The sequence below is a fragment of the Macaca fascicularis genome, chromosome 11, assembly GCF_037993035.2.
Source record: "Macaca fascicularis isolate 582-1 chromosome 11, T2T-MFA8v1.1".
NCBI lineage: Eukaryota > Metazoa > Chordata > Mammalia > Primates > Cercopithecidae > Macaca > Macaca fascicularis.
In genome coordinates, this window is record NC_088385.1 from 105,778,152 (window position 1) to 105,794,655 (window position 16,504).

General features: G+C 39.4%; 1 protein-coding gene and 1 pseudogene across 18 annotated transcripts in view; one reads left to right on the forward strand and one right to left on the reverse strand.

Moving 5' to 3' along the window:
* The window catches only part of ANKS1B (ankyrin repeat and sterile alpha motif domain containing 1B), a 1,288,070-nt gene that overhangs the window by 50,039 nt on the left and 1,221,527 nt on the right, over nt 1-16,504 (reverse strand). For all 18 annotated transcript variants that reach the window (XM_005571954.5, XM_015430681.4, XM_045364492.3 and 15 more), the window contains 1 exon segment: nt 15,960-16,031. In XM_005571954.5, coding sequence (XP_005572011.1) covers nt 15,960-16,031 — 72 coding nt within the window.
* LOC135966400 (probable ribosome biogenesis protein RLP24 pseudogene) lies at nt 11,310-11,979 on the forward strand (annotated as a pseudogene).

Below are 16,504 nucleotides of genomic sequence, written 5' to 3' on the forward strand. Positions count from 1 at the left end.
TTGGAAGCTTTTCACTAGTGAGTGACACAATCCGACCTGTGTTGCAGAAAGATTGTTGTGGTGGTTGTTTATCAAGGAGGGACTGGAAGATCTAGAGGCTGGATACAGGGAGTGAGGAAGCTATTGTGCAAATCCAAAGGAGAGAGAGACCCTGAGCACCTGAGTTGAAGTAGAGGCATTGAAGAACAGGAGGAGGAGCCATAATGTCGATAAGGAAGAATTGAAAGGTTCTGTTGATTGATCTGCCATGGAAGATGAATGGGTGGGAGGATGCCATAGATGAAGAAGCCACTGAGATAAGGAATACTAGAGGGGAAAGTGTTTTTGCACAAGCATAATGGAAATGCTTTTGCACATGCTCAGTTTGATAAGCAGGTGGAGAGGTCCAGTAGGAAATGAGAAATGAGAATCAGACCTGGAAATCCACCCACATACATGGGTGGCCAAGGAGATGGGAGCAGACAAGGTGCTTTAAGGAGTGAACAAGAAAAGGGGGAAGGACACAACTTAGGGGAAGATGAAATCCCAAGGGGTGGGGCAGAAACAAGAGCTAATGAAGGACTGGAATTGAAGCTGGAAGATGTCCCCAACACAGTATCACAGAAGCCAAGGAGGAGAGGGCTTAGAAGGTAGGAGCAGTGCCCCATGCCATGAGGACTAACAAGGCCTAAAACAGTGTGCCTACCACAGTGGCTGGCACACACAGGAGCTGCTACTTTCACTGGGCTTATTGGGCGGAATCCTTGGCTTTTGCAACAAGAAAAAATTGTTGCTGATTTCATTAAGAGTAGCTTCAAGAGAATGGTGGCAGCAGCTGGAGAGGGGAATACAGTGAGTTGTGCAATGGATGCCAGTGAAAGGAAGCAGAGCTGGAGCAACAGGCAGGTCAGGACACAAGCTTTTGACCTGACATGAAGGCTTCAGTGGTGGTTCCTGTCATGGTACAAAGATTCCACATCAGATGCTTGGCCAAGTTGAATGAAGAAAAGACAAAGTATAGTCATTTCTTTTTCTTCCATGGGTCCCAAGAATCTCTGCTGTCCTAACTGGAGGCAGCGCTGTGCACAGGCCTCTATGAATGGCAGTGCTGGGGGTGGCCATGCTTTCCAGTCTGGAGCCCAAACTGCACTGCTCTCTCCACTGAGTCATTTGACAAGAAGCTGATGGATCCTGACCAGCCACAGAGTTCTAAGGGAGGGTGGGAAATCTTCCAGGTAGAGCCCCTCCTTGAAGGCATTTATACTCCCTACAAGAGATAAGAATCCATCGTCTTTTAAAGGGGTTTTCTGATGGTGTACTTTGACAAGCGTTTCCAAAGAGGTCTTTTCATACATAATTTTAGCAAAAGATGAAAATGCATAGAAAGAAGGCAAAGACACTAGGCGTGGTGGCTCATGACTGTAATCCCGGCACTCTGGAAGGCTGAGGTGGGAGGATCACCAGAGGTCAGGAGTTCAAGACAAGCCTGGCCAACGTAGCGAAACCCCGTCTCTATTAAAAATAAATAAATCAGCTGGGCATGGTGGTGGGTGTCTGTAATCCCAGCTATTCAGGAGGCTAAGGCAGGAGAATCACTTGAACCCGGGAGGCGGAGATTGCAGTGAGCCAAGATCATACCACTGCACTCCAGCCTGGGCAACAGAGTGGGACTCCATCTCAAAAAGAAAAAGAAATAAAGGCAAAGATCAAAGTTATTGAGTCTTCGGGGAGTCTAATCTGGGAGGCAAGAAATCTAATAAGCACCCACTTCATTTATGAAGGCTTTATAGACATCAAAATGTGAGCATGGGGCTTCAGTCCAATCACAGGCAGTCGAGGTCCCTCCCTCCCCATTTTCTCTTCAGTGTTATGATTGTCATTCTTTTCTCCTTCCCAGGGACGAAGGCGCCTACTCTGAACATCAGGTTACTGGGCACGTGCTCTCAGGCAACACTGGTTTCTATGACCCATCTATCTGCATGCTCTGCTAGGTGTCTGTATAATTAATACTCCCATATGTTTCTGTTAAAAATTCAAGCTTTATTGATTTGTATAAACAGAACTCTCTACTTCAGGCCCATTTCCCCAGTGAAAGATGCTCAAGGCAAACCTTCTGTTACCGTTCTCTTTTGTTTCTAGTTGCTTTTCCCAATGCCATGCTCTTTGTGGCATTTTTCAGGTTTCCCAACGTTCTCAAATTCACCCCCGTTCAGAGCCAGCTTTACAGAAGAGATTACTTTATACTGAAGACCTCTGAGTACCTAAGCGGCTAAATACTCCTGGGGAAGGCCCCAAATTATCTTAATTTGTACAGCATCTTGCTTGCCTGCAAAAAGCATTATAGTGATATTCAAATGTATTTTGTTCACAGTTTCCCAAATTAAGATGATCATACTTTTATTATTCCAAGAGAAATGATATTTAGTTATATAGAGATGTTACGTTTCTGAAACCTAAAATACAATGCAACATTTGAATCCTAAATTCAAAGGCAGTCTTCTCTTTAAGCACTTGAGTTTATATTGTCTATAACCATTAAACAGAAATAGGAATCAGAATTTCATATCTGGAGGTGGCCACCTGAAATACTGTTCTTAGTAAGTAATTGAATGCTTTTAGAGCACTTTTAAAAAGAAGAGATTTTGAAATCACCAAGAGAAAGAACCATCTTTCTTCTTTTCCTTTTTAATTTTAAGTTGTGAACGGCTTGGTATCAGGTCAGAAATCATCATTGGTGCCTTTATTACTGCCTTAAAGCATGTTCTGAAAATAAGTAGGTTTTCCATTTTGAATGCAGAATCAATAGTATGGAGATACCCTTTTCAGAGTGCACGAACTCTAATTTCAGAGCATGACTTTTCCAAGTGCGAATGAAAGCAGAGGGGTTTATGATGGGGATAACTTCAGTTGTGAGCTGTAATGCTCTTCGAGTCTGGAGTGGTGTTAACGTTCTGAGAGACAGGGAAAACAGTGAGGCTAACGTGGGGAGGATGCCACCAACCCTTCATTCTTATAATACCCCGACTGCTCCCAGTGTATCTGAAGCACAGGCTGGGGAAGGGATTTCTGGATGGTCTGTTGCCATCCAACTTACAGTATATTTTTAACCTACACATGGCTATCCTGAGAATGCTTTCTAGTTAGATATTCAGTCCTGAGTCATAACTATTAATTTTGGCATATAATATCTTCCTTAGTTAGATTCAAAGCTTAATTATTACATTCCACTTCAGCAAGTAAATTAAAATAGGATCAAGCAATTATGTTTGGTAGCCCTAAGTGACTTTCAAATGATTAAAAAACACACACAAAATAAGCATTATTGTGGTGATTTTGTAGGCAGTGAAACTAACTAGGTTGTGGGATTACAAGAGATAAAAAGCAGACCACCAATCAGCAATTTGAAATGAACTCTCACCCTTTGAAACTGAGCTTAAAGGCTACTTTCTGGGGAAAGGCTTCCACGGTCTCCCAGGCTGACAGGATGGCTTTCCCCTTGTTCCCCTCTCTGCCACTTTTCCCGTGCACTGCCCTGGATCTTAGTGCGGTGTGCTTGCTTCCCTATGGGGAGTTCCTTGAGGACTGCTCACACCTTTCTTGATTTGTCTTCACCATAATGACCAGCACATAGTCTTACATTGAGCCCTATGAAGTAGCCATTTTTCAAGTCAAGAATGGCTAAGTACCAGCAATTTCATAGGATTCGATCTAACGGTTGCTGAAATCTATGACTGTTAAAGGAACAGGCCAGTGAATTAATGTATCATAACAACCATGTAGCCAGCATTATAAGGAACCACGGTCTGGGAGCGGTGGCTCACGCCTGTAACCCCTCCTCCTTAGGGAGGCTGAAGTGGGCCGATTACCTGAGCTCAGGAGTTCGAGACCAGCCTGGGCAACATGGTGAAACCCCATCTCTACTAAAATACAAAAAATTAGCCGGGCATGGTGGCGGGCACCTGTAGTCCCAGCTACTCAGGAGGCTGAGGCAGAAGAATTGCTTGAACCCAGGAGGTGGAGGTTGCAGTGAGCTGAGATCGCACCACCGCACTCCAGCCTGAGCGAAAGAGTGAGACTCTGGGCGACGGAGCAAGACTCCATCTCCAAACAAACAAACAAACAAACAAACAAACAAAAAACAAGCACATTGCCAGTCTCTCAACATGCTGAGAGCTCAGCAAACTTTCAGAGAGCTCTGGTACCCACAGCCAGCAAGGAGGCCTTGCAAAGCTTGCAGGAGGACCACAAATGTGATTAGAGGGTTACCAAGATATTCCTATGGGGTGGAAAAAACTTCAAAGATTTTGGCTGGGCGTCGTGGCTCACGCCTGTAATCCCAGCACTTTGGGAGGCCGGGGTGGGTGGATCACCTGAGGTCAGGAGTTCAAGACCAGCCTGAACAACAAGGTGAAACCCCCATCTCTAGGGAAAAAAAAAAAAAAGAAGATCATGAGAGTTTTCAGTCTTAAGGAGGCAAGGCTTAGCATTTCTGCAACAGCAAAGTGGCTCAAATTTCAAGCATTAAGAAGAAAAGGCTTCTTGAGAGGGTAGAAGGATTCCTAAGGGCAGCTGGGAAGATTCCCCCTCTAGTCATCTTTAAAAATAGTTTGGGTTCTCATTTGTCATTAATGAGGCTAAATGACCTTCCAAGTACTTTTCTGGTCACAGGAGCTCTGGCACAAAGGCTAAGAGAATACAGAACCTAAAACCAGGTGACAAGAACAGATAGTGGGCAAGCAGCCATTGAAACCACACCTCCTGCATATGACATGGCCGTTGTACTGCCTGTGTAACTCGCATGCTCTGGGGCCCAAGTCTGGCACAGCACAAAGCGATGCCCTCCGTTTCTATATGCTGCTGATGCTGCATATCTGAGACCATACTTTGAGAACTACTGCTCTAAAAATGCGGTCGATCAGTTTGATTGAAAGTTACTGTCAGAACCGTTCTCTGCTGCTATGCATGTAAACTCGCTGTACTGCATCCTACATTAATTCAGAAAGAAGCTAGTTTATCAAAACACACTGTTCTCCATTTGACAAGTGATTTCCAAAAATCCTTAGTTAGCATTAAGCTACAGCTCTTGGTCTTGAGAGCAATTAAAACGAATTATTTAATTCTTCATGGTTTCTCAGGGACTGTGAATGGATAAAACATTCTTCACATAAAACAAACAGTTCAGTTCATAAGGACAGATTCAAGAGTTGCATCTAGAATAGATGTTGGCCAGGTGTAGTGGCTCACGCCTCTAATCTCAGCACTCTGAGAGGCCAAGACGGGCAGATCACTGAAGATCAGGAGTTCAAGATTAGCCCGGCCAGCATGGTAAAACCCTGTCTCTACTAAAAATTAAAAAATCAGCTGGGCGTGGTGACGGGCGCCTGTAATCCCAGCTACTTGGGAGGCTGAGGCAGGAGAATCACCTGAACCTGGGAGGCAGTGATTGCAGTGAGCCAAGATTGCACCACCACACTCCAGCCTGGGTGACAGAGTTAATGACTCGTGAATAACAACGATAGAGTTAATAAGATCAGGGGTCACGCTGAAGATGAAGATATATGTTTTTTATTAAAGTTCCCCTATTCTCCCTCAAATTAAGCACATGCTCTTGAGAGTTGTGACAGGCAAACATGAACATGGGCTTCTGTACTGTCTCTGGGAGTGTAATCTGGAACAAGTTTTCTGGAAGGCAATTTGGGAATAGTTATCCAAAGTTTCACAGTGTGTATACCCTTCGATCCAGCCATTCCAAATCTAGTGGCTCATTCTAAGGAAATAAACCAATTGCAAAAGATTTAGTTAGGTAAAGGGTGTTACCCATAGTACTGGTTATCATTTGAAAAAAATTAGAAATGACCCAATGACCAATGAGGAGAACTGGTTAAATAAGCTTGGTTCAACTATGGATTGGAATATTGTAATCAACCATCACAAACAATATTGGGGATGAATATGTATAGGAATAAAAATATTTCAAAATGTATTATTGTGTTTAAAATACATGATAAAACAGTGAGTGTGCAATATTTCTACTTATTAGAAAAATAGTACCTACAAATGCATAAATTGTTGGTCTGGAGGATTACACAAGCATAAGATGTTAACAGGGAGGAATTTACCACTTCTAGGTGGTAAAAATCACAGTTGTTTTTATTTCTCCTTCCTGTATTTCTATTTTAGAAGTGGATAGTAATGAATGTGCATTGCTTTTGTAATAAAATAAAATTTTAAAAATGTATGATTTTAATTAAAAATGCCAAGTGCAAATGTGTGAAAAAACACACTGTTTGAATCTATCACCTATAAGTGCAACTTCTGTGTTTTTTGGGGGTGTGTGTGATAAGCCATCTTGAGCTTATCAAGGGACCCACAGAGGAGCTCCTTCTTCTGGGAGGCAAGGGGCAGTTGTCAGCAAATGAGAGCACAGGATGGTATGTTTGGATTCCTGGCTAAGTTCCATTCCTTCCTCGCTGCGTGGTTAGGTACTCAACCTCCCTGGGTCTTAGTTACCTCATCTGTAAACGGGTATGTTAATATAGCATCGACATTTTAGAGTTGTGAGGACTGCACAGGATAATTCAGTGCCTCGCATGTAGTGAACATCAACAGATTTTAGTTATTACTGTTTAAAAACAATATCTTTTTCTGGTAGAGATGGGGGTCTTATCGTGTTGAACAAGCTGGTCTCAAACTCCTGGCCCCAAGAGATCCTCTTGCCTCGGTCTCCTAAAGTGCTGGGATTACAGGTGTGAGCCACCTTGCCCAGCCAGCTGTTATTGTTATTTTGAGGATGGATGCTTTCACTCAGAAAGTCCCTCTCCAAAGTAAAGCGCTGGCCAAAGAGAGCAGAAACAAAATTGAAATCTGTGTGCATAACTGAACACTCTCCAGCCTACTTGTTATGATGGCAGGAAAACGGTAGTTGCAACAATGAACATTCAGTGGATCAATATATCTGGGCCAATGACAAGAGACTCAATCAATCATGTTTAGAAAGAGCTTGAGACAAGTGGGAATTAAAGACAGAAGCAGCCCAGGAAATCTTTCAGTGATGTGAAGTAGTGAGGGTGTTATATAGGAGAAAAGCTAGCAACAAGAGCAATAAAAAATAAGAAAGATAATTGGGGTTTGAAGACAATATGGAATAAGATGGTTGGTGCTCTTAAGCTTTCTAGGGAAGAAAACCTAGGTAATACCATTCAGGACATAGGCATGGGCAAGGACTTCATGTCTAAAACACCAAAAGCAACGGCAACAAAAGCCAAAATTGACAAATGGGATCTAATTAAACTAAAGAGCTTCTGCACAGCAAAAGAAACTACCATCAGAGTGAACAGGCAACCTACAGAATGGGAGAAAATTTTTGCAATCTGCTTATCTGACAAAGGGCTAATATCCAGAACCTACAAATAACTCAAATTAATTTACAAGAAAAAAACAAACAACCCCATCAAAAAGTGGGCAAAGGATATGAACAGACATTTCTCAAAAGAAGACATGCATACAGCCAACAGACACATGAAAAAATGCGCATCATCACTGGCCATCAGAGAAATGCAAATCAAAACCACAATGAGATACCATCTCACACCAGTTAGAATGGCAATCATTAAAAAGTCAGGAAACAACAGGTGCTGGAGAGGATGTGGAGAAATAGGAACACTTTTACACTGTTGGTGGGATTGTAAACTAGTTCAACCATTATGGAAAACAGTATGGTGATACCTCAAGGATCTAGAACTAGAAGTACCATATGACCCAGCCATCCCATTACTGGGTATATACCCAAAGGATTATAAATCATGCTGCTATAAAGACACATGCACACGTATGTTCATTGAGGCACTATTCACAATAGCAAAGACGTGGAATCAACCCAAATGTTTATCAGTGACAGACTGGATTAAGAAAATGTGGCACATATACACCATGGAATACTATGCAGCCATCAAAAAGGATGAGTTTGTGTCCTTTGTAGGGACATGGATGCAGCTGGAAACCATCATTGTCAGCAAACTATCGCAAGAACAGAAAACCAAACACCGCATGTTCTCACTCATAGGTGGGAACTGAACAATGAGATCACTTGGACTCGGGAAGGGGAACATTACACACCGGGGCCTATCACAGGGAGGTGGGAGGGGGGAGGGATTGCACTGGGAGTTATACCTGATGTAAATGACGAGTTGATGGGTGCTGACGAGTTGATGGGTGCAGCACACCAACATGGCACAAGTATACATAAGTAACAAACTTGCATGTTATGCACATGTACCCTAGAACTTAGAGTATAATTAAAAAAAACAAACAAAAAAAAGCTTTCTAGGGTAGACCCGTAAGAAAACATTCACAATGGGAAAGGCACACGTGAGCAAGGGTCAGCAATAAGGAGTTACCTATGTGGCTGTTTCTTCGTGGGCATTGCTATTCAATAGACACACAACACATATTTATGGGCTCAGAAGCTGTATTCATTATGACTCATGCAGTATTTTGGAGAGAGTGAAAGAAAATAATTGATGCTTCCATGAAATTGGGCAACAGAGAATTTTTTTTTAAGATGGGGTCTGGCTATGTTACTCCGACTAGGAATGCAGTGGCTGTTCACAGGTGTGATCACAGTACACTACAGTCTCAAACTCCTGGGTTGAAGTGATCCTCCCGACTCAGCTTCCCAAGTAGCTGGGAGTACAACTACATGTCACTGTGCCCAGCTCAACAGAGACTTTTGAAAAATAGTTACTTAAAAGTTTTTTTCCCAGCTTGGTTCCTAAGAAGTAATTCTTGAAGTTATATCTGAAAATGACCATTTGTCACAGAAGGTATTTGTATGAGGACAGAGGAACAAAACATGATTTTAGTTTGAGTCTCTTCTAAGAGGAAAGAGGCTTTTACGTTTAGTATTTCCATCCAATTTTAAGATCTAACTTTTTAAAAGCTTTCCAACCCATTCCCACTATTGTTTCCTAAAACACATAAAAAAGAGAAAAGTCTTAATACTTCAACTAAGGCACAGATTATTACTTGGAAATTTGTATATTTGAAAATTCACATTTTAGAAGTGCTTCTGGATTGAAAGTTTAAAAATCATACAAATTAAGAGGAATAGATTCAACGAGAACTATGGGGAAACTATCTAAATCATTTGGGAAATAAAAGTTCCAAAACCTAAATACACTAGATTTGCTTATTTCTGACGTAAAAATAATCTTAAAATATATCCTTTCTTACACCAGGAAGGCAGATTTCTACCTTATCTTATTTGAAAACAGGTATTTCTTTTTTGGGGAGATTATTTAAAAAAAATTAACTGACACATAACTGTACATGTTTATTGGGTACAATGTGATGTTTCAATATATGTATACATTGTGTAATGACAAATAGGGGTAATTGTCATACCTGGAACCTCAAACATTTATCATTTCTTTGTTTTCAGAATATTCAAAATCCTCTTCTAGCTATTTTCAAGTATACAGTACAGTATTGTTAGCTACAGTCACCCGAATATGCAATTGGGCACCAGAACTTATTTTTCCTATTGAATTGTAAGTTTGTTACCACTGAGTAACCTCTCCCTATTCCCCTCCTCCTCATCTACCCTTTCCTGGCTCTGGTAACCACTGTTCTATTCTCTACTTGTATGAGATCAACTTTTGAGATTCCATGTATGAGTAAAACCATGCAGTATTTGTCTTTCTGTGTCTGGCCTATTTCACTTAACATAATGTCTTCCAGGTTCATCTATGTTGTCACAAATAACAGAATTTCATTCCTTTTTTTCCCTGAATAGTATTTTATTGTGTACATATACCACATTTTCTTTACCCATTCATCTGTTGATGGACACTTAATTTTAAATAGACACTTAGCTTGGATCCACATCTTGGCCGTTGTGAATAGTGCTAGAGTAAACATGGAAGTGCAGATATCAACATACTGATTTCATTTCCTTTGGATATATACCTAATACTGGGATTGCTGGATAATATAGTAGTTCTCTTTATAATTTTTTGAGAAGCCGCCATACTGTTTCCATCATGGCTCTACTAATTTATATTCCCACCAATAATGTACAAGGGTTCTCTTTTCTCCACATTCTCACCAACGTTTGTTATCTTTTGTCTTTTGGATAATAGCCATTCTAAATGGAATAAGATGTAGTTTTTGCTTTGCACTTCCCTAATGATTCGCTTTGAATTTGCTTTGCATTTCCCTACTGATTAATGATATTGAGCATTTTTTCATATACTTTTTGGCCATTTGTAAGTCTTCTTTTGATAAATGTCTGTTCTGGTCTTTTGTCCATTTTTAAGTAGATTATTTGTCAGCTCAAAATGGATTAAAGACTTAAATATAAGGCCTGAAACTACTAGAAGAAAATGCTGGAGAAACATGTCATAATATTGGACTGGGAAAGAATTTTTTGGATATGACTCCAAAAGCACAGGCAACAAAAGCAAAAATAGACACATGGGATTACATCAAACTAAAAGCTTTCTGCACAGCATAGGAAACAACAACAGCAGACGAGACATCTTAGAGAACGGGAGAAAATATCTGCAAGCTGCACATCTGACAAGGATTAATATCCAGAATTTATAAGGGACCCAAACAATGCAATAGCAAAACAGCAAATAATCCTATTTTTATTTCTTTTTAAGAGAAATTTCCTTGAGGACAAACACCTGTGAATGATACTAACCATCAATGACGGGATTAGAGAGAGTAAGACTGCAGAGAGTATTAAATTGAATATAATGGCTTACCTCTTACAGTAACAGATGTTTCCTAACTGTATATTTAATTAGGGAAGTGATGCATTACTGTATATTAGTGAAAATTAAACCCTGGGGCAAAATTCAGGGTTGGGGGATGGGGTATGGGTAAACCTAGGGAGGCAAAATTGAAGAGTAGGGCCTCAGCTGGCCAGAGCAAATCCTTCACTTCACCAAAAACTATATGTCTTGGAACCTTTGAAGTGGGAGCTATTCATACCAACATAAGAACAGCAACAAACCAACCCACTGAAAAGTCAAAGCAATATACTTATGGCTCTGTAAAATCCAGTCCTGTGGACACATTATTTAAAAGAGGTAACTCTCAGCCAGGTGCGGTGGCTCACACCTGTAATCCCAGCACTTTGGGAGGCTGAGGCAGGTGGATCCCTTGAGGTCAGGAGTTTGAGACCAGCCTGGCCAACATGGTGAAACCCTGTCTCTATTAAAAATGCAAAAATTAGTCAGGCATGGTGACGGGTGCCTGTAATCCCAGCTACTGGGGAGGCTGAGGCAGGAGAATTGCTTAAACCCAGGAGGCAGAGGTTGCAGTGAGCCGAGATTGTACCATTGCATTCCAGCCCGGGTGACATGAGCGAAACTCTGTCTCAAAGAAAAGACTTCCTCTCAAGCTTGGCGTTTGGTCGATGGGGACCCACGGGGGTTCAACATGTGTATCGAGAAGTGTTATTTCTGTTTGGGGCCCATCCACCCTGGCCATGGCACAATGTTCATCTGCAATGATTGCAAGGTGTTCAGATTTTGTAAATCTAAATGTCATTAAAAACTTTAAAAAGAAGTGCAATCCTCACAAAGTTAGGTGGACCAAAGCATTCTGGAAAGCAGCTGGTAAAGGGCTTACAGTGGATAATTCATTTGAATTTGAAAAATGTAGAAATGAACCTATCAAACACCAGCGAGAGCTATGAAATAAAACTACTGATGTAATGAAGAAGACTGAAGAGATCAAACAGAAACACCAAGCTAAATGTATAATGAACAGATTGAAGAAAAATAAAGAGCTACAGAAAGTTCAGGGTATCAAAGAAGTCAAGCAAAACATCCATGTTATCCAAGCCCCTCTTGCCGGCAAAGGGAAGCAGCTGGAAGAGAACATGGTACAGCAGCTACAAGAGGATGTGGACATGGAAGATGCTTCTTAAAAATCTCTGTAACCATTTCCTTTATGTACATTTGAAAACACCCTTTGGAGACTTGAAACTGCTAAATTATTAGTTTATTTTTTACATAAGGTCACTTAAATGAAAAGTGATTAAAATATATTTTTCCTACATTGCCATCTACAACACATCATATATTATGGATGTTAGATTGCAACTCAGTGTTAAATCATGAAAATTCTACTTATAACTATAGAAATGAATTGTGGACGTAAAATGGTTATACTATTTGGATAATGGCACTAGGCAGCATTTGTATAATAACTAATGGGAAAAATTCATGGCTAGTGATGTATAAAATCAAATATTCTTTGCAGTAAAATATTCCCTTTATTAATGTTATAGAAGGGAGGATACAACAAGGAACTAACAATTTGTATGACAGTGTCAACTATTATTTTGATTTTAGAATTTCCTGTTTTGCTTTATTTGCATCTTAGAAGAGCATAATGACATTGTTTGATGAAGCCTAATTATGCTGGACTGTTTTGAGCTGGTTTAGTTGTGGTAGTTGTGGATGTTGGGGATGAGAACTGAATAATCTTTGCCTGAAATGACACTACACTCTAGAATTTCCACTCTGGAGAACACTCAGTTCTAACTTGTGATTCCTGGTAGAACAAACTTTATTTTTCTAGCCTAGCAATGATCTAGAAGCAGAGGAATCCCAGTGCCTTTTAAAAGTTATTATGTGGTTTTCTTTTAAAAAGCTCCTGTTTTTGGAAAGTAGAATTTATGGGTACAACATCTGTTTATTATTTGCACATAAAACCATTTAAAAAGTGGAAAAAAAAAACCAGGACAATGAATGTTCCTGGCACATTGGAGAGGCAGTCCAGTCTCTGGATTCACAGTGTGGGTAGTGGAGTGGACTGCCTGGTTTCAAATCCTGGCTCTGCCACTTGCTGTCTGTGTGACCTTGGGTAAGTGACTTAACTTCTCTTCGCCTTTGTTTTCCCATATGTAAAGTGGAAGCAATGGCAATATGTACTTCATGGACTGAATGAACTAATGCACATAATTCAGTTGTGCAGGGCAGGGTGTACAGCTCTCCACTGTTACCTGTTATTAGCCCTAATAAACTGATTTTAGGAGGGTATGAGTACATGTCATTTTTAAGATCATCTATTATGATCCCTTAGGCTGATGGCAACTTGAAAATGCCTCTATGGTAATACTTCTATCACTTTGGGGGTAATTAAATGTTCACATGTTGGTTTTCTCTACTAGATTGTGAACTCAGTGGATTTTAGTCATCTTTGTTAACATAGTACATTTAAGGAAACATTTATCAGAATTGGGAATCACACTGATTTACTAATTACTGGGAGAGACATTTTAATTTTGGCTAAAATGCATACTTTGAACAGAAAACATCTTTTTTTTTTTCAATTAAAAGAATGAACAGGTAACTCTTAATCTACAATACTTTGGTCTAATAATATTACCATGAATCAACTTTTTAGATCATCTGTGTCCTAAAGAAGTTTTCATGGGGAGTTCTGATTGAACTGGGACTTTTGGCTGAAATGTCACCATGCTGAGATCAGAGAAAACAGCAACTTGGGGTTCAAACTGAAAATTAGCTGCAAGTTGAGATCAACATCATTTATAGTTGGTGGAAGTTCTAATTCATAATAGAATAGCTCCAGATAGCAGATCAACCCTACGCTTCTGGTTTTGAAAGACTCTGGTGAAATGTAGTGAATGCAACCTTAGCTACTTTATCAAGAACTGAGACTTATTTAATCCAGATTGGAAATAAGGGTTTATGATAGTCCGAGAAGTAATGAAGTTTCTGTTTTCATGTAAACTACGTAAGCACCAAGGCAGCAAACCAGAAAAATGTCCCCCAAAACAGAAGAATGGCTTCTAAATATATGTTTTTTTCTAAGTTTCATTTTAAGCAACAGACGAGTATTTAACTAAATTATTCTCTACTGAGACTACTAAAATGGCTTTTCTATTGCTATCAGGATGTAATTTCAGATCCACTCAATTTCATGAAATTGACTGAGATTCAAATCATAGATCTGGTATATTTTAAATGATGCTGCATGCACTAGGCAATATTGATGCTGATTATGACACCGGAGTAGCTGGACTCAGGTAATTTAGTTAAGAGTATTAAATCAGAGACGCCAAATTAATTTATTAGACATGTTCATGAATATTTCCAAAATTATTATGAGGCTTGATGAATGAAAACTTTCCCTTTTTCTTATTGTTCATTGGTGACACAAATTTGGTCAGATAAATATTTAGAATATAAGATTTCCAGAATTATAAAACCAGGGAGAACTCTAAAGTGCATCTAGTCTAATGTTCTCATTTTATATGTAAGAAAACAGAGGATCGGGGAAGCAGGAGAATGTAGTGGTTAAAAGCCTGGGCTCTGGAGTCAGACAGACCTGAGTTCCAGTCTCAGATTGGCAAGTTATTCCCCGTGTGACCTTGAGTAAGTTATTCAACCTCTGTAAGCCTCCATTTCTTCATCTGTAAAATGGGGACAATAATTGTACTAGGGGACACTGTAAGGACTCAGTGAATGTTAGTAGCTATCATATTATTTTTATGAATAACAAGTGACTCCTAAGGCAAATAAGCAGCAATAGAACTAGAACTTAAGAGTTTCTGACACATACAGAAGCTTTTTTTCATCTCAACACAGTACCTAAGTTAAAAATTCACTGGTACTGATAATTTAAGTACTGTATAACTCTATATTAAATAGAAGGATAACTATTTCAGTCTTTTTTGCTATTAATTGATCAAAATATTAGTGATTACATATTGAAGTCTCAATTTCATGAAGATTCACACATATTTAGCTTTCCATAAACAAATGGATATTTCATGTTTACCTTCATAGCTGTTTCAGTGTAATTATATGCTCTTAAATTATTTTCCACCAAAAGCTGCTCATATAAAATAAACAACAAGGTATATTGGCCGTAAATAAAAGTTAGCATTCCACTTACTAATTACCTTAAATTTGACTTTAGTTAGATGCTATATTGAGTAAGTCTGATATTCTTGATTTGTGCAGTTACTCAGATACCACCATAGCCTCTATACAGCTGCTATGGAGGAAGCAAGAACAAAGGACACACAAAAGGAAAAGGTGGGTCTGCAATATGAGTTAGAGTTGCTTTGGCTAAAATAGACACCTAGGAATCAAGCAGCCACTAATCACAGATATTTGGAATAGCCATTTTTTGTGTGTGTGTGACAGAGTTTCACTCTTGTCACCCAGGCTGGAGCACAATGGCACGATTTCAGCTCACTGCAACCTCTGCCTTCAGGTTCAAGTGATTCTCCTGCCTCAACCTCCCAAGTAGCTGGGATTACAGGTGCGCACCACCATGCCTGGCTAATTTTTGTATTTTTAGTAGAGAAGGGGTTTTGCCATGTTGGCCAGGCTGGTCTTGAACTCCTGATCTCAGGTGATCCACCTGCCTTGACCTCCCGAAGTGCTGGGATTACAGACGTGAGCCACTGTGCTCGGCCTGGAATTGCCATTTTTGGTCAACATATGCACTTAAATAGTTCATTCCACTCGAAGTTGAATATTTTTCTTAAATTTTAAAAAAAACTGATAAGAAATTGCATAAAGAATATTAGCTTTATATAATATGCTCCTAATTCTTCTGCTTTTGATAATTTTAGTTAATTGGTGATCTTTTCAGTAAATATTCTCAGACTATCGAGTGAGTGCTTAAAACCTTTTCTTGTAATAAAGATCATTTTTCTAATCTCAAAAATGATACAATTTTAAATCTTTAAAAATAACTAAGAATATAACATAGTACAAATATAGCAAATAGACATTAACTCAAACTATAGTGAGATAAGTTCAAGTCTAAACATGCAGAAAGTGAGAGCACCTTTTTATGTAATACCAGTGTGATTCAGCAGACCAACAGATGAAGAAAATAGTAATTTGAAAGGTGGCAATTTGTATCCATACCCGGTATTTAGTATTTCAGCTACTAGAAATAAAGTAATTTGGCAGACTTACCCGCATTTTTGCACAAGCATCTTGGGTTGACTCTGTCCCCCTAAGCTCTTTTATCAGCATAGAACCTAAATACTAAAATACAAAAAAAAAAAAAAATTCAATGATTTATGAAATGGAATATAAATATGAGCAACGTTTTAAAAGCAAATTGTGGAAGTATTACTGGCTAGGTTTCCTGGCTGTAAGTTGTTGCATAACTTTAAAAAACTGACAGTAACTAATCCTAACAAATAAATGCATTCATAGAGAAAATGCAGCAGAATTAACCATAAGTTCTGGGGGCTGTAATTGCTCTTTATAATGAAACTGCAGCATCTTCTAAAGATGCCGTCTTTCAAATCATATTTAACTGCAAAATGGGGGCATCTAAAAATGTTTTCCCCTTTTTTCAGGCAGCAATGTCTGCAAAAATAAATCACACTACTATCTCTGTAATTACAGGGTTGCATGAGACAGCTGAGAAGCTAAGCAACATGTCCCCCATTTGGGCTTATTCTGCTGCATAGGTAATTAATGTTAGGCTTTTAGGCAGAGATGCAGTTTTG